General features: G+C 41.1%; 1 protein-coding gene across 1 annotated transcript; it reads left to right on the top strand.

The window, feature by feature from the left end:
• The first annotated feature begins 209 nt into the window (after window positions 1–209).
• LOC146501046 (insulin-like growth factor-binding protein 2-B) lies at window positions 210–27,433 on the top strand. Its single transcript, XM_085136672.1, has 4 exons — window positions 210–1,180; window positions 15,086–15,216; window positions 21,252–21,392; window positions 25,102–27,433. Exons 1-4 carry the CDS (start codon window positions 823–825, stop codon window positions 25,258–25,260), a joined length of 789 nt encoding a protein of 262 aa, XP_084992798.1. The 5' UTR covers window positions 210–822; the 3' UTR covers window positions 25,261–27,433.
• Window positions 27,434–27,998: the final 565 nt, after the last annotated feature.

The raw sequence follows: 27,998 nt of genomic DNA, 5'->3' as shown, positions 1-27,998 counted from the left end.
AAAGAAAAAAGCAGGATGCACTTTAAAGCAAGATTATCATGTCAGTTGCAGTTCATGAGCATGGGATGTTCGGTTTCAGTGCCAAAAACATTCAACATATTCAACTCAAAGCTTGTTGTGGACCAATGGGACGTGTCACATTGACTGTGTCCACTCTAGTTTTCTGACTGTGAGTGAAAAAAGCTTATCTACATGACAGAAGTGCAGCCATGCCATATACAGACAGACAGAATTATGATTAAAACATCCTTTGAGTAATTCTGCAGTAGATGTCAGAAGGGCTGCTTTCTGCCCTGATGATACAAGCTGTGCTGTGTGCAGGTAAAATGGTTGAGCTACTGAGGGGGGAAAAAGAGCACTTTTGGCTCCTTAGTCTTACCTTTAACTGAGTGCTAACTGACACGCAGCAAGTGAGGGAGCCAAATCACAGAAAGCGCATTGACTTTAACATTTCCCAGGAAACATCTGGTTGGACTTTGCTAGTAAGGACATGTAGATGGTGCAATTGGAGTGAAATGGAAAAACACAAATGTTGAAAATTTTCCTCTCTGGTAATCTTGTACTGAGTGACATTATAGCGCCTGAAAGCAACAGTTTCAGTTTCTGAACCTTCTTATCAACAGGGATTTATATTTTGATACTTTCAGGGGGAAAAAAAGACTTCTTTCTCCTCAGTCAGTTGGTAATATGAGAGCAGATAGGACCCTGTCAGCGGCACCACAGTGTTTACCCAAACACAGAGGACTGTCAGAGGATCCAGAGGTTCATGCTGTAGGGTCATTTTACCTTTAGTGGTCACTAACAAACCTAGCAAGCGTTATAATGGGCATGTACTTCTTATACGGTTTGCTTTTTGCATACGTTGGGCTGCCTGGACTCTTACTCGGTGATTTAGCTTTCCGATGCCCAAGCTGCACCGCAGAGGATATGATGGCATGCAGCAAAATCGATCCACTATGTGCAGAGATTGTGAGGGAGCCAGGTTGCGGCTGCTGTCCGGTGTGTGCCCGGCAGGTGGGAGAGCTCTGTGGGGTTTATCTGCCAAGGTGCTCCACCGGTCTGAGGTGCTACCCAAGTATGGATGCTGACTTCCCTTTACAGCAGCTCATTCAGGGTTTGGGACAATGTGGACAAAGAATAGATCTGGATGTCTGGGAACATTTGAACCCATCGGGGTATGGTAAGTTCTATGAAAAAACTGCTGCAAAGTAGTAGAATAAAGAAAGACCATTAAAGCTGCATTAATCTGTAGTTGTTGTTTTCAATCACTAAATCGCTTTTTATATTTAAATTGAATAAACTGAACAGAGAATAATCCCCCAAGGCTACATTGGCCTTACTTTTTAGACCTGGAGGATACATGGATCTCTTCCAAACCATTGTACACGGTAGGGGTTTTACTTTTCAGAACTCATAGTGTTAAAACTTAAAGTTAGCTCCATGGCTACTTTGACAGGTACCTGGCAGCTACAGCCCATCACTGTCTGGGCTTTACTAGTGGGAGCCTCTAATCTGGACTTCTTTTTTCTGCTGTTGGTGCCTTTTTGAAAATTTTAACTAAATTATCTAACAGATTATCTGTGGAACTAACCATCTCTGCAATTTGTGCTTTGGTGAGGTATATTCAGTGTTTTGTCTGTTAAATGTTTCTGTGTTTGTGTAATTTAACTGTAAAGTTAATGAACACAGCTCATTAACCAAATTTGCTAGCTTTGCCTGATAGTGCTGCCATCCAAATATGTTCACTTCTTTCTCCAATAAGCCAACACAGTGGTAGCCAAAATGGTGGTGAAACTTCAAAATTCCAAATCCGAGAGATCAAGCCAAGGGTGATGTCACATCCATCTTTTAAATACAGTACATGATATATTGTTATATATTGAGGGGTCAAAACTAGGGATGGGTAATGGCACCGGTTCTGACATAAACGGTAGTAACCAGACCGAAAAGCAGCGCGCATTTCGGTGCTTCATTTTGGTGCTTTTTTTTTTTTTCTGAGATGTCATACACTTTAGATTCTAGCTAATCATTTTACCTTTCCGGGGATAGTAGGCGGGCCCAGATACGTACATTCTTTTAGAGCAGAGCTACAGATTAAAAATGCCCAAGGCGAAGCGGTCAAAGTCTGGCTGTATTTCACAGCAAAAGATGCAAACTCAGCAGCCTGCAACAAGTGCTTTAAGGTGATACTGTGAAAAGGAGGTAACTTCTCGAATCTGATGAAACACCTAGCGATGTATAGCATTTTGTTAAAAGCCGAGAAATGCGCCGTATTTTCTAGCTTGCTGCGAGACCTCACAACGTGCACATCTACTGCGTGTGGTTTGCCTGTTATCTGACCCGGAGTTAGCAACATCCCCCAAAAACCCGAAGAGGAGAGTCCTGGCCCCTAGCCCTGCCAGTGTAGCAGAAATGATGACGGATGATGATGGCAGCAGCAGCCGTTCTTCTCTGCGTGAGTAGCTTAATGTTGTCCGTGTGTAATTTACGTTGAGTAGGCTAACCACGTTATTACATTAATGCATGTAAGGTGAACTAGCAAACACCATCATAGCTACATGCGGCTGTCTTCTTGTTTGATGGCAGATACTCCCTTCACCCTGGCCAAAAAGGCTAAAATGACCAAAGAAAAAGTGGAAAACAGCTAAACATGAGAGGTTTTTGGACAAAGTTTGTGTTTTTTCCATTGTTTAAGCACTGCTTCCAGCCAAGAGTGATGCCATATATGCCCTATAGCTGCAGAAAAGGCTAACATTGTTATCTTTTTACAAAAAAACAGCTGAACACGAGAGGTTTTTGGACCAATTTTGTGTTCTCCATTCTTTAAGCACCGGTTCGAGCACCGTTTAAGCACAGGCACCATTTAAAAAGTACCGGTTTGGTACTGGTATCGGATAAAACCTAAACGATACACATCCCTAGTCAAAACATGGGATTAAGGGTACAGGGGAGGTCATTGCATATAGTCTTTACAGAGTTAGTACTCATGAGAAGTACTCATGAATCCAGACTGGATTTCTTCTGTGTCTGTCATGTTGGAGAGAGGACCTAAAAGCAGACGCGTACAGACAAGACTAGACAGTTTATTTAGGCCAGGAGAAAAAACAAAGAAGAATACAAAACAAAAGGAGACTCAGACTTTACTAACCAAAGTGGGCAAAGCTAAACATTAAGATCATAGACTGTGAAACACGGAAAGACACATGGAGGGAGGTGAACTGACATTCCAGTGAGGATGAAAGGGAATTCACACAATTTATACACATGAGGATGATTAGGGAAAGTGGAGGCACACAGGAGGGACTAATCAGGAATAATAAGTCAGGAGAAATGAAGCTGAACACAATCCACATGAGACAAGGGACTGTCAAAATAAAACAGGAAGTGTCATGCATACCAAGACTCAGACTAGGACTTGCAGGTTTGACATCAAGGCGGGGATAAACAGACAGACTGGGAGTGACAAAGGATGAAACACAAAGAGAAGAACATGGAGACAGAGCACAGATACAAGGACAAGTGAGAGAGAGACGGCGAGAGACATGACAGACAGGAGGGGACGCCAAGGTAGAAAACAAAGAGACCAGACCAAGGGAGCAGGAACATAAACTGATAACACTTAAATAACTTAAAAATAAACTTGACACCTCTATCAATATAGCAGTGAAATTACCAGGGATTACCAAGCTCTACTATTTCTAGTCACAGGAACTAAACAAACAAACAATATAAAATCCAGGTAATATGATCATCTCTCAAAATTAAAAACAGAGCAGTATCTTAATTTCCTAGGAGTGGAAATCTAATTCATTATGATGTTAAATCACCTACGTCTGCATCACCACAGCTTAAACCGACACAGTGCTATATGTGATGGTCTGTGTACATTTGTTTTGTACATCCAAAGATTGGTCCTCTGTCAAGTATCTTCTGTACTGTGCTTTAACTGAGACTTCTCCTATATTCTCTTGTACCTCAGCGTGAAGTTATAACAGAGAAGGAAAAGCTTCACTGAGAATTAGCAGAGTCGAGACTACAGTTTCACTGCAGAACTCTTTTAATGTCAGAAAAACCACCATCTACATCAAACATATTTGTAACTATCCCAAAAGAAACAACCCAGAAATCCTGCTGGGACAGAGAAATGTTACGCTTTGCTATCCCACATTACAGTCATTAGGGACAAAGGGTCACTATTGATTCCTGAAAATGAATGTTGACATATGCAATGTGTTTGGCAGGCAGTGGCAGACCCACATCTGTGAGCGCAAACCAGCAGTATCCCTCCGATGAACTCTAACATGTCTGTAACCCACGTAGCCTCAAAGCTCTCGTATTGGGAATGCCTTATTTTGATGTAGGCTATTGTATTAAGGAGCAAATTTAATACACATTGAAACTTTTAAGACTAGCATTCAATCATAAATGTCTCAGTGTCTGTTGTGAGCATCAGTATCAGTTTGTTATAGGAAAAGAGTTTCTCTGAAGAAGAAGAAGGTGTGACCTATTTATATAAACTGCTTATATATATATTTATTTGTTTATCTTACGTCTCATGGCTACTGACTTAAATGGGAGGGGATAATGAAAACAAACCCATTTCCAGTCCTGCAATTTTATCGGAGCGCAGTGCACTCGGGATGGGCTCTATGCTGTGATTTATCACCTTTGGCATTCAGATCGGTTAAAATACAAACGAGCATTGTTTTATAGGGCAAGTTGCACTCTGTTAAGCTTGACTTTTCAAGCATGGCAGCTATTTAATATCAACATCTGTCTTTCTTTGCACCCTTCAACATCCACATTTAACTGCAGGAAAGATCCTGAAGTTTACACTCTCACACAGTTCAACAAAAAAAAGTGTTGCTTTTTAGGATATTGTGCTTATTTGATGTGATCTTGGGTTCACATGGGTCCTTTGGGTCACTGAAATGAGCAGCACATCAGCCTGAGTAAACAGTCTAGAGTTCATAACCTCCTCGAACTTTGCTGAGACTTGATGCTTTCAGCAGACAAACATCTGTGTATAAATATGTAAAATGTGTTGGCTAGGGACAAGATTTTTCAGTTTTCCCAGTTTCAATTTGTTGTCCAAGTAGTACTGATTAATCAAATGGAGCACTTTGGTTGCATACAGGTAGGCGCTCCCTGTGAGACGGGAGTATGCTTGCCAAAGTGTTGTCTTTTTATTAACTTATCTAAATGGATAGACAGTAACCAGTGCATGGAACGGGAAGTCTCTGCCAAGATATCCTGTACTACACTGTGGAAACCCTGGAAGTCCACTCCAGGGCGTCAACTTGTGCTGTTTTGTCAAAGCTACTGGGATGGATCATTTAGGTAGAGTTTGTTCCTCGTCCTTATAATCTCCATGGCAAGGTGGGTTATAGCATTGGTGAGAGGTACTTTTCACTCCAAAATCATCATTTTTTCAAGTGCACCATAGTTGCACTGGGGTGTGTTTTAACCAGAACCACAATCCCCTTTTAAATCAAACTAAAGTAGCTTTCACTTCCTAAATCCAACCAGTGAGTGAATGCAGGGTTTAAAAATGACTAAGAAACATGATAAAAAAAAAAGTGGAAAACAAAGGTCACAACTGGATGGAAACCATAACCTTCTGACTCATAAACTGGTGAGACCCCATGCCATAGACACCTCAAAATATGGATATAGCTTTGGATTTTGAAAACTAAAGCCAGTGCAGAAGTGCATTTAGCATGCCTTTAAAGTGTCTCTTTAATGGCCACCAGGAGGGTATCTCCTGTGGTTGCAAAAAGACTCATAGACTTCATAGTCTGTGAGAAAACCACAGTCTTCCCTCACCTCTGTACAAACTGTCCTGATGAGTTTACGGGCTCGGTCATTTAAGCTGTAAATCCAAGAAAGGAGGTCTAATCAGACTATGTTCATTAATGACTGAATGAGGAATTAGCCAATCAGTGAGGAGTTTTAAGCCCACTTCCATCACCCAAAAGGAAAAAATGAGAGATGGCAGTGGCAGAGGTTTTGGAAGAGAACTGCATAGACCATCTTTCAAACCGTCTAAATTCCCGTCCAGGATACAGCAGAACTTAAAGATATCAGGCCTGACATTTTAAATCCAACTTAAATTCTTCCAGTCTGAAAAGCAGGGAGATATAACAATCGCGAGTGTTTCCACCTGAATTGCTTTTTTGACAGTCCAGTTGAAATGGCGCTCCGAGTATTTGGTGCACTAAGGTTTTAGTCTGGTGATGATTGTGAGCTCCAGTCTTGACATCAAACCAAATATTCCCTTCCTTTAAATTCTGGACAAAGGAAATGAATTCACTGACTCCGATGAGGTGCTGAAGTCTATGGCAGGTGTGGAAGATCTGTCAGAAACATGGATACATTATTATGCAGCAATATTTGGATTAGCCATTAACATTTCAGCATCCACTGTATTTATGCAGGGACGATCTGTTGAGCAGCACAGAATGTTTGCTCAAAACAAATTCGCTTGACTTACTTGAAAGGCTGAAAGTCTGCACTTACACTCCACAACATTATTTTAAGTCTGCTGCTGCCAGCGGTTTGGGGAATTGTACAAGGGAGAGTTTCTCTAGTGGCCAGTCAATCAGTGATTGGGCTTGGCCTGAGTGCATTGCATCGAATCCAGCTTAAAAAACAGGCCAGAAAATGATTCATGATCTGCATTTAAACAAATTGAATTTCCATTGACATACTAGAGTTACTAGCAGTGTGTATGGTGGATACTGGATTTTAATTTTGATTTCTGCTAGCCTTCCCACAAATATACCAGCGTACTTGCGCTTTCTTTTGGCTTTCTCTTTGATAGACTAGCAAATTTACAGACGAGGAAATAACTGAATCGATCACATATTCTGCTTGGCAGCGGTAAATAAAGTACCGGTTAAGTGCTCCAGTAAACCCAGAGAATGATTACATTTAAAACTCTTTAGATATGACTTTATGACCTAGCAATACTGTGTAGAGAAACCCAGCGATTCCTTCAAGCACAATGGGAGGACCACAGAGATGAGCAGCTAAATGAAATTCACCCGTTAATTAGAGCTAATTTGTCAGCCTGCAGTGCACGGCCAAACATGTCTTCTGAGAATAAGGCCTGCTGCTACACAGTACACAGTTCTCTGAAGACAGTACAAAATCTGAATCCTTTTCCCCTGGTTTGAGGTCACACATGGCCGGTCAGTCAGTGTAGGCAAAAAAAAAAAAAAAACCTGACTGCAGAAGAAATAAAACAGCAAGAGATTAAAAGGTAGTGAGGGGCAGAATCAGAAAGGGTTTTATTGCCAAATGTTGAGCACGTTTACAAAATTAGGAAATTGTTGCGCTACTTAGTGCGAAACATACTGTAACAGAAACACTTAAATAAACATAGCAGTTAAAATTAAAAGTGCTAAGTAGATATATATATATATATATATATATATATATATATACATACATAAATAAAGGTGATGATCAGTGCAAAAATGGAACAGATGCAGAGAACACAGCATAGGGTCATGTGTTTGTGGTGGGTCCTTTTATATCTGGAAGGACCCTCCTACAGGAGCTTAGCTCAGTCATTCTCGACCACCCGAGCGGGCGTGTCCCATTTTGACCTCTGGATTTCCAGGCCATACCCGGCACAGATGTTTCTGTATACTATGCTGGCCACTTGGTTATGGTGTTCCACATATGCACTGACTTCTAGCATCTTGCACCCTGCTCTTATGTGCTTGATTGTCTTGGGGGCATCTTTAAACACTCTGCACCTGGGGTCTTGCCTGGTGTGGTAGACCCCAGCCTCTTTGGATCTTGTACTTAGAGTTTGGACTTGGGGTGAAACCCTCCATGCATGGACAGGAGCTTCCTTGTCTTGATGTCAGTGGCTTCTATTTCCTCCTTTGGCCATCTTATTATCCTAGCAGGGTACCTGATCACCGGCAGGGAATAGGTGTTGATAGAGAGAGGGAGAGAGATAATATATATTGTATAATATACTGAGATGGATGACTGTTTGTATGCATAAACTAAAAATAAATGATTAAAGTACGGATGATTAAAATGGATAAAATTATATTATTTACAAATACAGGAAGTCATTGCATTAAGCTCAGATGTGATGTGTGTTCTACTTGCTAGTCTGTCTATAAGGTGCAGTACTATACTGTAGCAGGTGGGGGAGCATACAGTCAGGACAATAGGAGACACCTGGCTCCATTGTTTCCTCACTTTAACACCTCCACTCTTCCTAATTCCATTTTTGATTTTTGTCCCATGTCCAACACCATACTGTCCACAATATCTTTTTGTTAAAATAAATATTTAATGACCACCAATTTGCAATGATTAAGCTGCACTCAACTCATGAGAAACTCATGAGATTGGGATCTTTTTACTAGAGTGCTATGCATAGAAATGTGCTTGTATTATTTTGGTGATGCAAAAAATATAAAAATGTTGCTATACTTTATTCTAATCTGAGTGTGTTTTACACTGCTGGAACTGCAGCTGATAGAACAAGCAGAGATCACGGTGGAGTGTAGAACACACAGCAGGAATACCTGTTCAATTAACACTGACTTGACTTTGATCTTTGATTTCCGTGTCTCCCTCATCAGGTTGTGGCATCCAGTTTAAAGTTTCAGAGTTCTGATGTGTAGCTCTCATGTTGGCAGCCAAAACCTTCCCCTAACCACAACCATGAATTAACCATTGTTCTATTATCATAACCATCTACCCCTACCCATTCATTCAACACATCGGTGGGTTGGACAGAGTCATCCAATAGTGACGTTCATAAGACCACTCAGACCGCCAGTCGTCAACTGAAAAATCCCCACTGCACGAAGCACAAACCTGTTTTGCACTTTCCTTGTGCTTCTGTTTATTTCTCTCTCCTTGTCTCTTCTTTGTGCCGTCGGTGGTCTTAGACTGCCCTTTATGGCCTGAAGGGGTTCCTCTGCTGAGACTTGCTGCTTCTCCTTCACTCACACTCTGTGGTCTTTAATTATTCTGTGTCGATTTGTGCTGCACACAGTAGAATGTGTGAAAAGTTAAAGCTATAACAGATCACTTTGGGTGGGAGTTGCATGTGGGTGCCTGCAAACCTGAGAAAACTCCCCCTGAGGTGTAAATAGCCCTCTCTCCTTCTCTTTCATATCTTAAAGCACATTGAGAAGTTGCAGCTTGCATACTGCATTACTTATCAGATTAAGATTCAGAAAACATATAAAGTTTGTCAAACATAATATTCTGATGTCTTCAGATTAAACTATGCAATAGATGCATCTTCACCAGCAACATTCTGCCTCCAAATGAATGCTCACAGCACTGCCTGTATAGCAATATATTATACTGCACTTTGAACTAAAGTGTTTGCAAAAGGTTGCCTCTGTGTTTGCGTGGAGGCACACAGAGGGATGTTAACATTTGCTTCTGACCACCAGGCAAAAAGAAGTCCGAAGTTCATTCTTTTAATCTGTTTTTTGTTAAACCTGAGAACCTTCTCCACCTTGCCCTACCACAGCAGTAACGTGCAGCTTCCACAATGACTGACTGAAGTGCTTGTTTAAACACTGCCTAAGCTCACAGGCTATGGAACAACAAGGCGAGGGATACTTTCCCCCCCTAAGTCTGTACAGAGTTAGTGTAATTTTTAAAAAATCAGCCACAAAATTAAAATCTCATCCCTGATATTTTGTTGGTCCCTCTCACGCTGCCAAAACCACTCTGAGCAATTGCATTGAGAACTGCACCTCTGGAGATTGTGGTGGTATTCTGCACCAAAACATTGTCAACAAATAGTTTATTTGTTGGGGTTGGGGTGGGGACTCCATGAATCTGCATACTCTAGCTGTTCCATCAGATTAGAAGCAGGGAGGCCAGGTTAATGTCTTGGGGTATTTTTCATGTGCTTTTTCATGATTTTCTGCATTGCTCTGCTGTGGGAAAGTGCTGCTGCTGCAGAATATGGCACAATCAAGAAGTGTGTGTTTGGACTGCAAGACCGACAAAGGAGCATTCGCACATCTGCAGATCAGTGTAAAATGTAATTGTTCCCAGAACTTAAAAAGTACAGCATACTTAAGATGACTAAGTTTAGGCAACTTAGTCATTGTGAGCTTGGTAAGTTTCATGTATAGTGGGGTCTTTTATTTTGAAACGTGATTATTCCTGACTTCCTGCCTTGCTCATCTGCTCTGTGCATCTTGGTGTGACTTTCTCAAAACTAGAACTGGTCCATTTTGATTGATAAGATGTTGCATTTGATAGAGTGAAGAGCTGCTTCTGGAATACATTGCATTCTGTGAAATTGTAAGCGTTTTGTTGTGTTGGTATTGTCAGCTCAGAGTTCAGGGATGGAATATAAGCCTGCAGTTATTCAACAAACTTATCTTAAGCTTTAATGCCTTGGATATTAGTTGCATTTAGTAACGTCACAGATAAATTTTTTTTTAAAAAAAACATGTCGCACTGGCATAAAGACTATAACATGGCTCTGGCCTTTCTCTGCAAGATACATTTTGGTAAGAACTGGCCTAAAACCTCTTTAACAGAAGTGACCAGTAGATATATTGGATCACACCACCTGCACATGAGCGTATGCATGCAACACAACTGCATAAAAAATCTGCCAAACCCCGCGTGTTACTGGTCTGTTTAGCAGTGAAATGCTCTCACGCCTCCTCACCTGCATAGTTTCTCTGCTGTCTGGTGGGTTTTCTCAGAGTTTTTTCCACCGTTAAACAGAGTTAATGAGAAGCTGTGAAAAAGTGAAGCCACCGGTCCTACTTCTTAATTAATGGCATCAAGTATATTTAGTAAAGCTCCTGGAGAAACTGAAGAGTTGGGCATCAACTGAAATGAGTTTTAAGGTTATTTCTTAAATGCAATTTTTAAATAAATGATAAATATTCTTGAAGCAATCACATATAAACAACATTCTGGGGGTAAGTTTACAATGAATATATCAGCACTTGAGAACCTGTTTTGAAAAATAATTGACTTTGACCTTTTTGCCTCTTAAGCCTGACAATCAGTGCAGAAGCACCAAAAGTTTCCCGTTAACAACTACAAAGGCAGCTTCATTGCTTAAAATGACACGCAGCCACATAGAAGAGTTGAAAGAGAGAGCTTACTGTAAAAGGTCTGAAGGGGATCTTCATTATTCTGTTTCTTTTTGTACATTTGCCAGCTGTAAAGTGTTTGAAGTGGTTGGGGCTTAAGAGGAGCCATTTACACAGACAGTGGGTTTGAAGTAGTGAGAGGCCACTTTCTTGGACGTCAAAGCCCAGTCAAGTATTTGAGACCAGCTCTGCTGTATATGATAACAGGACAAATACATTAAGCAACTCTGGAAAGACATTACTCATTCTGTGCTATGAGAGGCCTGTGAAAGCTTCACATAGAGGCAATACCCAAAGCCAACACTGCAAACAGCTCGAGACAGGTAGTTTCTATGGCGCTGAAGACAAAATCAACAACACAGTATTGTGATGACAGCTGTTGGCTAAAGACAAGTTTGGGGTTTTTCTGCTTGAAAATGCAGTCATGAGTTCCTATAAGTGTCTATAGAGGCAATTCAAACACAACTGCAGAAAAGTGTTTACAAGCGGTGTATCGACCTTATTTAACTCAACCACAACACAGCATTCCTGATGCATTCACTTTTGCATTGCCAAGGGGAAATAATGCTTTACATTACCCATCCATCCATTTTCTTCCACTAACATTTATGTTGTGAAGCTATAAAATGCTGTTGTGTGTTTCTGACGGCAGATATGATTTCTTTTTAAAAGCAAGCCTTTGCTTGATGTGCCCCGCAAAACCTTCCCAAGTCAAAAATTCCTTCGCAGTTCATGAATATCTTAACAAAACTTGGAACAAAAGTCTGAATTTGAAGTGGAGGTTGGAAGCTTTTACATGTAGTCAACACTGACAGATTGTAGGGAATTTAATTTGACCGCTTGAAACTTAAGGACTCATTTATGGTCACAGTCTGTCCACGTGGAGCGCACGTGTGAATCTTTCCAATCTCAATAAGAAGATGACTTTGGCTTGAGGGATAGTAACGCTGGTCAACCAGTCTGTCCAGTACTGTTGCAAATAAAAATATATCACTAAAGATTGGATGGATTACAATGAAATTTGGTCCACCCAACCACTTATTCTGTTTTGTTTACAAGCCAGTGGATGTTTTTGCTGGTCTAAGGTCTTCCCCAGGGTTTCCTCTTGGTTGGACATCTCACTTTGGAAGCACGCTAGAGAGATTCCCAAACAGCCTCAGCTGGCTCCCTTTGATATAGAGTATCAGAGGCTTTACCTCCAGCCCCTCTTGAACAACTGAGCTCTGCCACACTGCACTATCCCAAACCACAAAATTGGACACTTTGGCTTCTCTCAGAAATTCTGTCCGTAGAACTTATGAACATAATTGTTGACAAAGGGCAGCCTTGGCAGGGTCTATGGCCATCGTCCACCATTTGCCTTCATGTACACTGTTAACTGACATGATATGCAAAACTAAATGAAAAACTAGCCATAAATATTGGTATCCTTTTCCTTTAGAAAATAACAGGGCCCTGACACTGGATAATGCTTCTCTGAAGAATGTCTTGGAGATCATCTAATTTCATTGTTCTCATTTCATTGTGTCCCAGATGCATCAAACTGAGCCTCTTCCATGTTTTGTAGTGGGGGTGGGGTTCATTCTACATTCCTCTGTGACCAAAGAGCAGATGTGTCTTACAAAAACACTTCCAGAAGCATTGTGACTTGTCATCTTAGATTTTTGATAATTTCTATCAACTTTAAAATGCTTTCTTTCCAAATAAGGATTTTCTTTCATTTAGGACACTTTCATTCAGGACGCAACATGTGATTTGACAAGACCCTGTAAAACTATGAACCCGGGGGCTAGCTTCCACGTACCTATTGAACCTTTCCTTGGTCCTTTTTCCACCGCTCAGACAATCTTCCTGATTAACCTGGAGTCAGTTTTTTTTTACTAGGAACACATCTAGAGAGAATGGGTACTGACCTTCAGATTTCTGGTAATTCTCCAAACCTGATTTTCACTGGAAAGTCAGGCTGCATGGAAGTTGGTATTAGATTCCATTACAGCTTGTTTTATTTCCATTGTCCTGTTGTGTCTGTTCTCTTGTGGTTCACACAGTGACTCTCATTACACAGGAGTATAGGTTCAGTGATTGTAGGAGTGAAGACAGTGGTGGTAGAACGCTGTCATTTGGGAAACTATGAACACATTTTTATGTTTCTTACATGTTAAATGTTGGTCCTTTTAAAATGCTTCCTTCATCCAAAGTCTTGTATAATCAGGCTCTATCCTATCACAAAGAATGCATGGTATGATACTAACCCAACCTAAAAATTTGCTCTCTGGCTTCAGGCTCACGTGTGGTTCCTTGAGTTTCTAAAAGTAGACTGGGCTCTAAAAGTAGAGCCTTCAGGTATCAGACCCCTTTCCCATGGAAACAGCTCCCAGTCTGGGTTTGAGAGACAGACACCCTCTCTACTTTTAAGGCTAGGGTTTATACTTTAAGCTTTGCTTTCTGGTAAAGCTTAAGTCTGGATCAGGTGACCCTGAACCATCCCTTAGTTATGCTGCTGCTGCTGGAGGACTTCCCATGATGCACTGAGCATCTCTTCTTCCCCTTTGTGACCAACTGCTTCTTCATAGGAAATTAACTGATTTGGAGTTATCACTTTAATATAGTATTACTTTGTAATACAGGTGGAGTACAAAGTGCCTTAAGGCAAGTGTTTATGTAAACTGATGCTACATAAAATAAAAATCAGCGTAATTGTGTTGAAAACATTTGTTGGTCAAATAATTCACTTTTGTTTTTTTAGTTATGATTTATTATTGTTTTTCTTTAATTGCTTTAATTTTCTTTCAAGAGGAAATTTCTAAATTTGCCAGAAAGGGATTTGTAAGACACAAGTTTCTAGCAACATAGAAGCCGGACTTGCTCATTTTGCACACCTGGCAGAGCGTGCACCAGCACACATGTGCACAGACACATTCAGACAGTGCCATGGCATGTGTAAGGAGCTCCCAAGATTTGGGGGAAGGCTTCCTTCTCAGGCTTGATTTACAACCTCTTCTGCTTCAGTGCTAATTACAGACACACACGGTCTTACACAAATACACACTCACACACACACCCACAAAGCCTCTGGCAGGAAAGTTAGATGCCATAAAAAATCCTTACTCAGCATGAAAAGTCTTCATCAGATGTGCATCCTCACGAGTCTGGACTCACCTTCACTGACTGCCAGTCTACCTTAGGACTATAATTCATCACTGTTTTGACTGCGACGCTGCTGAAAGTCCATACAGTTTTAACCCCCTGATGTAGTTCTGTTTTAAAGTTACAGTCGGTCAGCATCGTTAAATTCACTGTCTGAATCTGCCCTGAATGACCTCAGTGAACTGTTTTGTTGTTTGCGCTTTGTTTCTCCCGTCGTCACCAAATGATGAACATACTTTGCTATAACAGTCAGCAGTAACTGCTCTCACAGAGACCCCCACTGCTCAGTGTAGCTCAGTATTTTAAACCTAAATGGGCTGGATGTAGCACTTGGCCATTTAACAAAAAACATCTTAGCACAGTTTGGTCCACACAACGGCTGGCTGCACAGAATTAGTCACATGAAGCAGGAGGGACACAGGATGCCTTGAGGACACAGAATGACTTTGTCCTTTAATTCTAGGATTAAGACAACTTTTCAAAGGGCCTGTTATTAGATAAATAATTACTTTTAATAGTAGCTTTGATTACTGAATAGATATAGATGAGTCTTGAGCATTTTAGTAAGCACAGATGTTGTACACACTAAAAACTGTGAGGCAATTTTTAGTGTGTGCAACATCTGTTTGTTAACTAAAGAAACCACAAGAAAACTTTCATACTCAAACAAATGACTCAAAATAAGGTTTTCTTGGAACCTAACAAGTATTGAATGTTACGCAAGGATCGAAACCAAAAAGCCATGAAGTCTGAATGTTTATCTGGACATATGCTACACATTAACTGCATTTGCTCTGTGTGTTTATTTGCTGCAGAGGTGCATGGGACTGAAAATCCACTCACCGGGAGACCGCCTCTAAACACAAGGATTTGGCAGAAGACTGCCCTCAAACAACACCTTCAGGACTGCAGAACAAGGATGAAGATAAATCAGAGAGTATCTCAGGTCAGGGTTAAACCTTTTTCCTATAATTTAGCTACAGGTAACAATTCAGGGTTCATTACACCGGGATTTGTTTTTGTAGACTAACTGATAACCTGAAGTATATTGGCTCCATGTCTGACATAATTGGATCCACAAGTTATTATAAATCGTACGAGCAAAACTGTTGTAATTATATATTGTAACGTCCCCTGCAGCTCATCTGCCTGACATGGAAACAAAGAAGCATGTCGTTAAAAAGAAACAGCTGAAAAGAAAAAAAAAATAATCTCAGCAGTGTGTAATGTAGGGGCCTGTTTGTTACCTGCCTATGTTACATCTTCTTTCTAGGCCTACAAAAGATAATCATTACAGGATACAGCGAAATGTTTGCCCATCAAAAGAAGCAGTGACACAAGGTCAAAAATGTGCTGTGTGAGCAATAATGTCTGGTACAGTGGTGCCCTCCTCTGGGCACTGTTTTACTCAGACAAACAGATTAATATGTGCACACAATAATCACACACTCACTTTTTAATCCTTGACATTCTCTATATTTTCATGCATTCTACAGGCCCAACTCAATCTCAGTTCATAGCTTACTTGGTAGGCTCCACATTTTCCACCCTGTACCATGCTTTAATATAAGCACTCATTTATGTGCTTTAATAGAAACTGTGAGTGTTGAAAAATACACCAGTTGATTATTTGAATTTCTCTACAAACTATTTGTTTGTAGAGAAATTCTTTGTATAGCTTTGGCAGCTGAAGGCCTTGTGTTTGAAATGCTTTCAAACATAATGACACATTTCCACTCTGATGATTTACTGATGCGTTTGTTAATTAAATAGAAAGTTGCAGAAGCAACAGTGCCCCTATTCAGCCACGGGCGTCTTCAGTAACTGCTCATAATGAGCACCTTTACTATGAAAAGTGATCTTGTTTTGCTCGCCACAGTGGAGTGGCAGTTGGCAGTTTGATGCAGTCTTTACATTAAAACCCCGCCCCCTTCCATTCTTTAGCACTCACTCATCATTTCACAGAGCAACACCGCAAAAAATTAAAACAGTTCCTAGAAAGTCGTCAATGGGCTGGCGTGCAAGCACACATATCCTGTTTCATGCAAATGAGCTTGGCCCCGAAGGGGGCTATGCATATGGACGCCCATATATGTCTCAATAAGACAAACAATGATATGCTTTTGCTCATTTTCTCCCTCATTTAACAACCTCGCTTGCTGCCAAACAAAACAAAATACACCAAGAAATAATAAGCGGGGCGGTACAATACAATGTCAAGATCATTAGAAGCAACAAAGGAGACTGCAGTAAAAGGAGTCGTGCAGCTGGGCAAGGGGAGGGACTTCAGATGACTAGTGTTGAGTATATGCATTTTGTTGTGAATAGTCATTGGAGATCATAGAGCTATATGCTGAACACAGGCTTCACTGTCAGAGCTCTGGTTGTGACAGATTTCTCTCTCTTTTTGTCTCTCTCAATTTTCTTTTTGACAGAAATTTAAAAAACTGTGACAGCCTTATTCATTAAGTACATGTAGACATGTAAGAGGGAACCAGCCCATTTTTAAAGAAAAACATACCAATGGGCCAGTCTGTGGCTCCACAGTACAGAGAGGGACACAGGGAAGAGTGGTGTCCATAACTTCCAAAGCCAATAACATAAAGATTAAATTACTGCAATCCAATAATCCAATAACAAGTATAATAGTCAGGTTCTCATCAGTGTTCCCTAACACATGATGCTGTTACCTACATCTTCCTATTCAGAAGGTAGAATTTCCGAGTTCTGAGTACAGTCAAAGCACCACGACTGCAGTTTTTGTGTTGGATGTAAAAAGCGCACATGATGCTGTGACGTAGGCTAGAATCATGGCAGCAGTCAACGACGGTCCAGGCGTGGGATTTCTCTCGTGGAAATATGCACATTATTTTTTCCCTTCTGTTGGTAGGTGGCACAGTGCACTTGTGGCAAGTAAGCAAGCTAGAAGACTGGCAGTCTGACTGGGTATCCAGTTACAGAAGCAACACATTAACAAGAGAATTCCTAGTAAAACCAAAGTTACTTTCCCTAGTAACTAGTTACTTTGAAAGTAACGAGTAATTTGAAGTAACTGAGTTACTTTTGATAGAAGTAACTAGTAATGTAACTAAGTTACTAATTTAAAGTAACTTACCCAACACTGCCGCTAAGTATGTTCCCAGTGTGCTGTAGCCGCTGAATCACCATCTTCAGCAGTAGCTTTCTTTTACAGATGTTAGAGCACTGAGGTACAAGGGTACTGAGGTATAACAGCTGGATAGTCTAGTAGCAACATTGGATCAGTGGTTTGATTCCAGATCAGCCTAGACACCCAATGCTACTTGAGCCTATGTTGGAATATGAGTGAGCTGGCTTAATGAGGTCTCCACACTGCAGATGAGCTGCATACAGGGCTGGACTGGGACAAAAAATCGTCCCGGGCATTTTGACTAGAGACCGGCCCACCATTATAGGAAAAATCATAAAGCCTTTGAATGAAAAAAAAAAACACTGTTGTGACAGTGATGTACACTGTCTTGATGGTATATGCATTAATCTATCAATCGTTTGTTGTAAGACTCAGATAATTATTTTTTAAAAGCTAGACATTTTAAATGAGAATAAGAAAGAAAAGTATTTCTTTGTGCCCCCCTTTCCCTGCTAATGCCCTACCTGGCCCTCCTGGCAAAACTTTGCTAGATCCGCCCCTGCACAGTAACCAGCTGATCAGTTTCATGATTGAAGTAGAAGAGAAGAAGAGGCAGCTGACAGCATAAAGACAGAATAACTCCAGCTTTGTGTCTTTTTCATTGTAGCTGAAGTCCGGGCACAAACTGTGCTCCTTTTCACCTCAATACGAAACGCGTAATATTTTCTCTGAATACGGAACAATTCCGCTTTTTAGGGGACGGTTGGCAACTCTAATAATTAACCTTATGAACAAAATAAAGTTCAACATCAGTAACATCATAGCACCCTGGCCTCCACCACATGCTAATGTCACTGAATCTGTGGAAGCTCCGCGATAGTCACCACACAAAGTAACGAATAACGAGCCTATCTAAATCCCAGTAACGATTAACGCGTTCCTGACTTCGGCATAATAACTAGTTACCGTGCTCGTTACCACAATAATAACGTAGTTACTGTAACGCAGGGGTGTCAAACTCACATACACAGTGGGCCAAAATTCAAAACTGGAACAAAGTCGCGGGCTAACATTAATATTTATTGAAAGAAAAATCTTCCTCCAGATATAAGAATGAATCTTTTCTTATGGACTCAAATACGTTTTGCTGAAAAACTGAATATGGAACAAGCAAAGCTTAATACTAAACAATATATATATTAGCTGTATAATACCAGTAGGCCAGCTCTAATAGTAATTTGGTATGGCTTCGCGGGCCAAATGTAATTAGGCTGCGGGCCAAATTTGGCCCGCGGGCCAGAGTTTGACACCTATGCTGTAACGCGTTACTTAATAACGCATTAGTCCCAACACTGCTTAGCGGTATGCACATAATGAGCCAACCCTGATAAAAGAGAGCAGTGGAAATGTACTTTGGGATGACTAACCATCTAGAATGACAGATGCTTCTATGCAGCTCAGGTTGAAGATTGTCGCCTGACTCATGGTATGCCCACAACCAGTCGACTGCTGCTGATTCCTGATAAGGCCTTCCCCAAACTGCAGCCTTTTTGACCTGTTTTTTAAATTTCATTATCAATAAACTAACATTTAGAATTGTGGTCCTTGCAAGTGAGATGATCTGTTCCCCAAAGGCCCATCCAGAGTATGCTCCTAACTGCAAGGGAACAAGTATGCAGACAGACCCAGCCAAAGCTCAGAATGAGCAATAATCAAAGAACATTTGGGACAAAGAGACATAATACGATATCAACACCAAGTGGCTGATGGACCTAAGAGCAGACCATAGCAACCTCAAGAATCAGTAAACATTGAAAAGCAGACATCCAGCAAGCCTCAAGAATGAAGAGCTGAAGAGCACCAGGACCTGACATGAACCACACCTACTGGCTAAAGAAACTAATGGCACTCCATGATCTCCTGGTTATGGCCTGCTAACAGCAGGCACTCATCCAGACTCACTAATGTAGGGCAGAATAATCGTGTTCATGAACAATCCCCACAAGGGTATTGACACCATCACCAGCTACTGGCCAATTATGTGCCTCTACACAACACTGAAGCTCCTCTCAGGCATTATAGCAATCAAGATAACTAGCCACATGACTCAACGCATAAGTGCAGCTTAAAAGGGTCAGAGCACCAGCTACTAGCTGACAGAGCATAAACCAGGACTTTAAGACCAGGAAGTCTAACCTGAGCCCCACTGGGATTTACTACAAGAAAGCCCATGACTCAGTGTCCCACACATGGATTGTGGAGTGCTTGGCACTGTACGGGGCTAACAGTGCACTGATAACATTCATCAGGAAGTACATGGGGCAGTGGAAGAGAACACTATAGACCCATTCCAGAAAATTTCACAAGTTACCATCAAGTGCAGGATATACCAAGGTGACGCGGTTCTGCAAAGGTCTCCCCCTAAACCAGCTCATAACAAAGAGTGAACACAGATATACTGTAGATTCAGGAGTGGTGAAACCATCAGCTGTCAATCATAAGTGAGTGAGACATGAATTTACTGATCCACCTACTTGGGGTTAACAGGGGGATTGAAGAGGATTAGAACACTATTATGGAAGACCAAGGCCCTGTACCATAGACAGACTGAAGATGTGGCTAAGATAGTGTACGGGCACATCTGTACCATATACAGATTAGAAGTCCGTAACTCCCAATCCAATACCACCACAGGATGTTGGGAACAACAGTGCAGTGGGACTTCGAGTTTGAGACAGACAAGCTGCTGGCCAACCAATCAGACATAGTGGTGGTTGACAATGGAGACCACAATTTTAATAGATGTGGCAATCTCAGTAGATAGTAACATCAGGAAGAAGGAGCACAAGAAAGTAAAGAAGTGCCAGGAACAACTGGAGCAGATGTGGAGGTTAAAGTCCTAAGTGGTAATAGAAGCATTAGGAGCTGAACTCCCAAGCTGGAAGAGAAACTCCAGGCACATCATCAGGTCAGTCGTGGTGACAGACAGGCTCCAAACCACTTCTGTAAAAGGGGTGTCTAAATTACAACTTAAGGACTGCTTGTCCAATCTTGAGACATCAATCTCAACACAAGTCTTTCAAGAGCACACATGGGCAAAATACAGCCCAGAATCAGTCCAGGGACCATCTTAATCTGGCCACTAACGTCCCAATATGTAGGAGCAGGGACTCTGCTCTGAAACTAAAAGTTGTCTTTGACATGTTGGTTTATGTATGTCTTTATTAGAAAAAAGAAAAGGAGTCTAACACAGAGAGAGGGGGAGAGGGCTTTTCATCCATATGTTCAGATGTCTGATAAGGTTCGTGGCAGACTGTGCCTCCTCCCGCTCACTTCTCTCATCCTCAGCCAACTAATCATAAGAACAGAGCCCTTTGATCCCACGGGTAGACTGGCACTCGGTGTGTGTGTCTGCATTACAGCGCACACTTGAATACACTGTAAATGTGCAGAACAAGAAGAGTAAGTACAGGAAAAGTGTGCTAAGAATTTTGTGCGTGCATGAAAGCACAGGTTTGTGTGTGTGTGTCTGTGTGGTCATGGTCGTGGCCACCAGTTGAGTTAAGCAGCCCAGTCAGTTACGTTCCGCTCCGGCAGACTCACATCAATAATATTGGCTGAACTGCTGCTTGTCTAACTGTGGCTCATAAAAATGTTAACTATAAATGTGTATATTTGTGACATTTTTACAAGATACACAGATGTATTTTATTTCACTGTTCGTATTTTTTTTTTTGTTGGAGAACATTTTGCTCGGCCTCCAGCACAAGTCAAATTTAACCTACCTCTCTTTTTTGCCTTGCCTAACAGTGACTACAGGTGTATTTGTACATGTTAATTACTTACTGTTGTTTTTCTCCCTCATCATGTAGACTGCCTGTCAGCAGGAGTTGGACAGGGTCCTAGAGGAGATTGCTAAAATGACTTCAGAGGATAACAGAGGCCCACTGGAGAACCTGTATGAGCTCAAGTTTCCAAACTGTGACAAACATGGACTGTATAACCTCAAGCAGGTGAGCTGCTGGCATATCACCTGTCCTACGTCACATTATTTTACAAAAGAGAACATTCAGGTCAGATAAATTCACAAAAGACCCAACCATGATATATATGTATGGTAAGACTTTTCACGTTTTTGTTATTTTATGTTTTAGATTCTTACAGGATATAATTTGAAGCATAATAAAAAAAAAATTGAGACTTCCCATTGACGAGAGGGTAGACATAAAAGGAAGAAAGAAATAGCCCTTGTTGCAAAAAGCCTGCCAAACAATGCTGGAAAACCTGAGAAGCAAACAAAATATCTGCAAATTTGGTCAAGTAAATTAAAAAAATGGTTTTAGATGATCTTTTCTTCAAGTTAAATTCCAGTAGAACTTTCTGTGTCTGTGGACCTCAGCCACCCGTGCGTCAAACTGATGTTACTTTCTTTTAAAGGATAATTATTGGTCATGTCAGCTGTCTTCAGCTAAGACCGAGAATCCAAGCATGAACATGATGTATCAGGTCATGAGTGCAACCAGCAGGATGATGGGCTGCTATTATTTAGTCTCTCAGGGTCAGACTGTCAGTGTGGATTCCACTGATATCTTCACAACAGTATAATTGACTGCCTCTCCAGTGAGTTTCTTATTCCACATATTGTCCAGCCTTGATGTGGTCAGTGTAGCCAAACTGCTGTAAGCTGTGACTAGAGTAGCCAGGCACTGGCAACAAAATCTCAAAAAGGATATTAGTTAAGTTACTAGAATTGAGAACCTTTTTAATCACAAGCAGAAGCAAAGATGTTTAATATTGTGAGTTTTATGATACACATCTTAAAGCCATGTCTTAGACTCCTGGTTGGGGGTTGTTGTGTGATGAGTCCATCAGTCACCTTACCTAAACGTGATCTATTGCATATTTATGTTCATCCCCTCACTGGAAATCAGACTCAAAAGAGATGATAGAAGGTTATACTGTTATGTATTTACTGCTGGGTAATGTGTCAATCAGCATTACCTTACACACTCATTGGTACTTGCTTCAATCACCGAACTGGAAGTTGAGAAAAGTACCAAGCAGTTATCTTGCCAGGTTGAAGGTGCCATATGTCATTAGTTTTTATGATCTCTCTTCACCTTGAATTAATTCCTGCATGGACACAGCCTAATGTGGTAGCATTTTCATTTCATTTTGAGTACAGGTATCCTGGAATAGGATTCTTGAACTGATTGCCTGAGCAGAAAGGCGCAACAAAGAATATATTTTTGAGGAAACTTTCATCCATTAAGGGGAAATCTAAATTGCTGCCCCCGTTGTTCAGAAAACCAGGTCCAAACTATCTTTCATTCATCAAACCATCGAAACTCTGAACATGTGCAACACATACTGGTATGCCCAAAATGATCTCTAAAATTCAAGGAGAGTTCAAGTGACTGAGTATTGTGTGCTTATGGCTTATTTTGATGCGATTCTGTTTATGGGGTGTATACAAATGTCAGGTGAGTCACTAAATGTATCTATCTATTTTTAGAGTAACAATCTCCTGTAAATCCGTAACCAGTTTGAAGGTGGGAACAGAAAGTAGCAAGCCCAAACAGGTCACCTTTGTTGTCCATGTGCCTCGTTTTCCATTCTTTGCCCAGGGTAGTCTAAAAGTTCAATTTGAGAGACATCATTTCTTGACCAGTTACCCTTTTGTTTATCAAATCTTCCACTGCTGAGCACCATTTACAGTGCTCAGAGCCGCACTCTGCTTATACAAAAAGCCAAAGGACACAGAAGACAACAGGTTATACAGTTGTGGCCACATTTCAGTTTCAGAATGGCAATAAAATCTTTTACAGTTATTGTTAAGTAAAACTGAAAATCATAGAAAATTACAAACCCATCAAACCAAATGAAAACACTGGTGTCTAAGCAGTGTTTCACATTGTTCCACTGAATTTCACGCCTCATCCTTCATTTGAACTACTCAAAAAAACCCAACAAAAAACGTTCTCGTCGTCGGACTAATTCCATTATTCAGATCTACTCACATGTACTGTAAACTCGTTTGTCATCTTTGCTGAATAATACGAACACTGAATCACGCATTAAGAAACTCACGAGTTTCACAATAACGGCCACACCCCAGTCAGTGATGTCACAGCAGGTGTTTTCCATCTGCTGTCAAAAAGCAGCACACCTGCTGTGACATCACTCGTACGGTTCCTGCTATTGCTCTGACATGTTTTGGTGATTCAGCCCATAGTGAGCAGATACATGGCGGTTTTATGCTCTGTGGGATTTGCTGGTGACTTACTGTTTCGTGGTGATCTGTAACACAAGACCATAACAAACTGGTTGCAGATGTCAACAGGTTTGAAACTTTGCTGGTGGTTCTTGTAAGTAATGACCGCTGACTTTGATGGTGGGAAAGAGCTTCTGTGGCTTTCGGTATCGGTGGAGATTCTTGTGCCTATACATGTGTAACGCATTAAAGTTTTGAGTGCATTTATGTTTCCTCCTTCGCTTTTTCACATTTTCATTTCAATTCCTCAGACTTTCTTTTTGGTTTTTCCTCTTTCACCCACATATTACTTTGTGGGGTTTCCCCTCTCTTTTCTCTCATTGTCTGAGTCACACTCACACAATTCCTTTGTATCAGCCTGGCAAAATCACCCTGGCAAAAGTATAACTTCCTTCTCACTCCTGCCACCTGCCTCCTCCCCCTGTCTTTTTTCTTAATAAACTCTCACACCGCCTCTTCCTTAGCACGCTGCTCTTAAACACACACACAAACGCACAAATGCATGGGGAGATGTTGTCATCATGAATGAGGCAACAAGCTTCTGAGCTCAAGGTTACAAGGCAATAAAACTGTTTGGCGTACTTCATGGGAAGACTTTTGTTAAGCCGAGGAACGAACTGTGCTTCCGACTGGGGGCTTGAATTTGTATTATGCCCATCCATAGAAATCAGACAGGGGAGGACAAACAAGGTCACATATCCAGTGTTTTCTTACGAGGATAGTAGAGCAGAAAAGAAGATTTGAATAGGCGCCACCGCTTCCTAAAGCAGGGCTCTCAACCACTCAGCCAATTTTCATCACCGGTCACAAACAACAGCATTGTTTTGGACTAGAGTCCACGGTTCCCAGGGAGGAACACTGTACCTCCTCAACACTCGGCTCCCTTTTGGAGTTGTCCCTCCTTGTCGCGCGGTAATTACTGTAACTGTCACTTTTTTTGTTCTTTCTCATCGAAGGAAGAAAATGGAAAGTCTTTTCTTTCCCCCCAGCTCTTCATTCTTTTCGCCGTCCCCTACCCGGCCGCCCCGCACGCGGGGCGTAAACTGTGTCCACTTCAATTACGACCTCATTTCAGGGGGTTGGGGGGGAAGGGTGGGCTCTGCGGGGGAGCTAGTCTGCTGGCATGCCTCCGTTTGTGCGTGTATGTGTGGGAGTGTTTGCGATCACATGTGTGGCTGTGGATGGGTTGTGTGTAGGGGGCATAACCTGAGGACAGGCTGTTATTGGATGAGTGTTGTCCCACCCGAACCACAGTCCTCACTCTCATCCAATGACCCCCCGCCGCCAGAAGATCCTCGCACACGCACACACGAACACAAATCTCAAGCCACCCTACGCCATGCTTCATTAATGCATCCCCTGCTTTCACTGTGTTTCCTTACCCTCCCGCCTCTTTTTCCCAGTGTTTTCCATCTTGCCTAGTTTGTGTTTTTCTTCTCTCCTTCCAGTGCAACATGTCCACCCACGGCCAGCGGGGAGAATGCTGGTGTGTTGACCCCTTAACAGGAGTCCAGATACCAGAGACACCTAAAGTCAGAGGGGATCCCAACTGTAACCAGTTTCAGGAGGTGCACAGAGCGATGCCCACTGCAGAAGCATCTCACTAGCACACCATCACAATGGGGCTGGGTTTTCTTCACAATTCCAAATTTATGAGGATTATTCATCAACGGGTGATGACTAAGCTCATACTCGTATGATATAATACTTTTTTAGGAAAGTGGCTTCAGTAAAAGAGCATAAATGCAGAGTGAACTACAGTATTTTTGCTGGTAAATGGACATTTTTCAGCAGTATGATATGTGTTATAATCCACTCAAACTACAGTGCTCATTCTAGTCAAAAACATGTCAGTCATTGCATAAGCAACAACAGTTCGAGGCAGGGGGACATAAATACATTCTGATGTGTGTTAGGCTTAGGGTCGTCACCAAGTTAGATCATGACAAGTGTCCATCTAATACACACAGACAAAATCTGGATTTCCTTTAATATTCATCCTCAGTGTCATTATAACTTCTGAAAATAACATGCTGAGGTCTTTAAATGATAGGTGGTTCCCCATATTCATCAGCTCTGTCAGTCCATTATTCTGGTGATTTTCAGCTAATGTACAGCTGTCCGAAAGTAAGGCTTTTTAAGGAATATAAGGCAAATGCATAACTTTTAGGGCTACAAGTAAAGAGGTCATTCAGAGACAAGAAAAGCAAAATAACAAGCTAAAAGGGGCTAAAATGGTTTGCAATGCTAAGGGGAACTGCAGAGTTAGCTCATTTTCTGTTTTTTTTTTTCCCTTCATTATAAGAAAGCTCTTTGACATTACACCTAGTCGGGTGAAATCAGCATAAACCTGTTAATTATATAGACTTTCAGCCTAAACCTACTAAGGATTTTATCTGCATTTAAATGTCTCATGTAGGATCTCAGTAAGTGCAGTTAGTCTTTTTTAAGAGACTAAATATTATATTGGTTGTGCCTCCATATCAGAAGTCTTACACTGCTCAGTGATCGAAGCCCAAAGCTGGCAATTTCAGAAATTGAAGATGAGCGTCTACCATTATAATTACTGTCTAAGAATCAACCAATAGGAATGGAGCATTAAAATTCTAAACTTACCAGCTATCAAAGAGAATAAATGAAAAACTAAACATGCAAAACAAATTTTGTGCTTCTGATAGAGCAGAAAATGCAGCTGAATTGTGATAGCAAAAGTTTGTATGATGCTTCTACTAGCTGTTCCCACAACGGCGTCATGGTGGACACCCCACAACAGGGATATAAACCTCATTTTAAATACTGAGCCACATACAGCCCACTTTGAACTTAAGTGTTAAGAACTGGGGTCTTTGCTTATCTTTGCCTTATCTTGACACCCCTGGTCTACAAGCATCAGACTCGGTGTCCCGCTCAAATTTATTCCGTCCATATCGCACAGTTGTAGCTCGCAATGAGCAGCAATGAAATCCTAGTGTGCTGGTGCATTTAGACTCACAGTGTAGCATTTTGGATAACTTTACATTTATGTTTATTAATCTACACTGCTTCTGTTGCATAAATCAATAAATTATCATTAATTTATATAAATATAATAAATGACACAGATTAAATGTTATTCTAATGGCAAAATGGGGACAAACCCCCACTTTTTCTTTAGCTGAGTGGAGAATCTTTGAATCGCTGAAGATGATGTGTATGCTAACTATACTCATACATACTTTAGCAGTAATACTTGGTGAACACTGTCTTTTATGATACTTTACAAGTAGATAATTAAGTTTTTATTTCAAGTAATGCTTTCTCTGATTACCTTTTGCAAAATTTCATGTTGATGTGCAAAATGAAATAAAATGCTCTGCCCGTGACTGGAACAGACTTGTTTGCAGTTTTTGGTTGTCATTTTTTTTTTACGATTTTGCAGTGAAAATGTTGTGTTAATTTAACTTTGACTGTAAAATCTGACATCATCCATGTTTTTCTTGGGATCCACACCCATCCGTATAATAAACTGCAGAGAGCTGTTGTTGTTTTTCAGCAGTTTGCCTGTCAACACTTACGATAATAACGCTGGAAACCGCTGTGTGGCCATTCCTATCGATACTGTGGACTGACATGCCTGTGTGTGTGTGTGTGTGTGTGTGGGTGTGTGTGTGTGTTGCTAGGGTTACTAATTAAGTGTTGACATGAGGAGGGATTAGGCTGACACTGACAAATGTGATACTAAGTGGTAAAGGTGTCTATGAATAAACCAGCCCATCCATACACACACATACACACAAACACCTACACACACAAAAACCCATGCACACACACGTTTGTACTGCTGCACATCATGACTTTAAGAGAGGAAACCAGTGTAAATGTAGGGATAATACTTATTCTGACATGATTTGTAACTTACTGTACAGTGCTGTCTCACTCATACACGCTGAGAGGAAGAATGTTTGCAGACAGTTTTTGGCCCTTAAGGCAAGTGCCCTCATTGATTTTATGTAATCGCCGTACTTCAGTCTCTGTTGCACTGCCACTGTAAAAATAGCAGTGCGTAAATCAAAGAAGTTGCAGGATAGTGAAGTTGTTATCTACGTTTAATTTGACATTTTAACTACACGAATGAATAGCTTTCGTGTACGTGGAAATCTTTTTGCCATGTCAGTAGATATTTTTTTAAGTCAGAGGATAGCTGTGCCAATATGGTACTGGTTAGTGTATTAGGAATGAAAGGATGCCACAATGTTTGATGAAAAATTTAAATGGGCAACATAAAGAGGATTGAATTCAAAGACACCCTGAAAATCAAAGTGGAAGGCTAGCCCATTCAGATGAAATTTCACTCATGCCTAATGAC

This window comes from Neolamprologus multifasciatus, chromosome 16, assembly GCF_963576455.1.
Source record: "Neolamprologus multifasciatus chromosome 16, fNeoMul1.2, whole genome shotgun sequence".
Lineage (NCBI taxonomy): Eukaryota > Metazoa > Chordata > Actinopteri > Cichliformes > Cichlidae > Neolamprologus > Neolamprologus multifasciatus.
This window is presented reverse-complemented; position numbering and strand designations above follow the sequence as displayed.

Coding starts and splice junctions, on each gene's coding strand:
- LOC146501046 (XM_085136672.1), top strand. CDS start 823: ATGGGCATGTACTTCTTATACGGTTTGCTTTTTGCATACGTTGGGCTG. Junction 1,181..15,085: donor TTTGAACCCATCGGGGTATG/GTAAGTTCTATG, acceptor TATTTGCTGCAG/AGGTGCATGGGACTGAAAAT. Junction 15,217..21,251: donor TAAATCAGAGAGTATCTCAG/GTCAGGGTTAAA, acceptor CTCATCATGTAG/ACTGCCTGTCAGCAGGAGTT.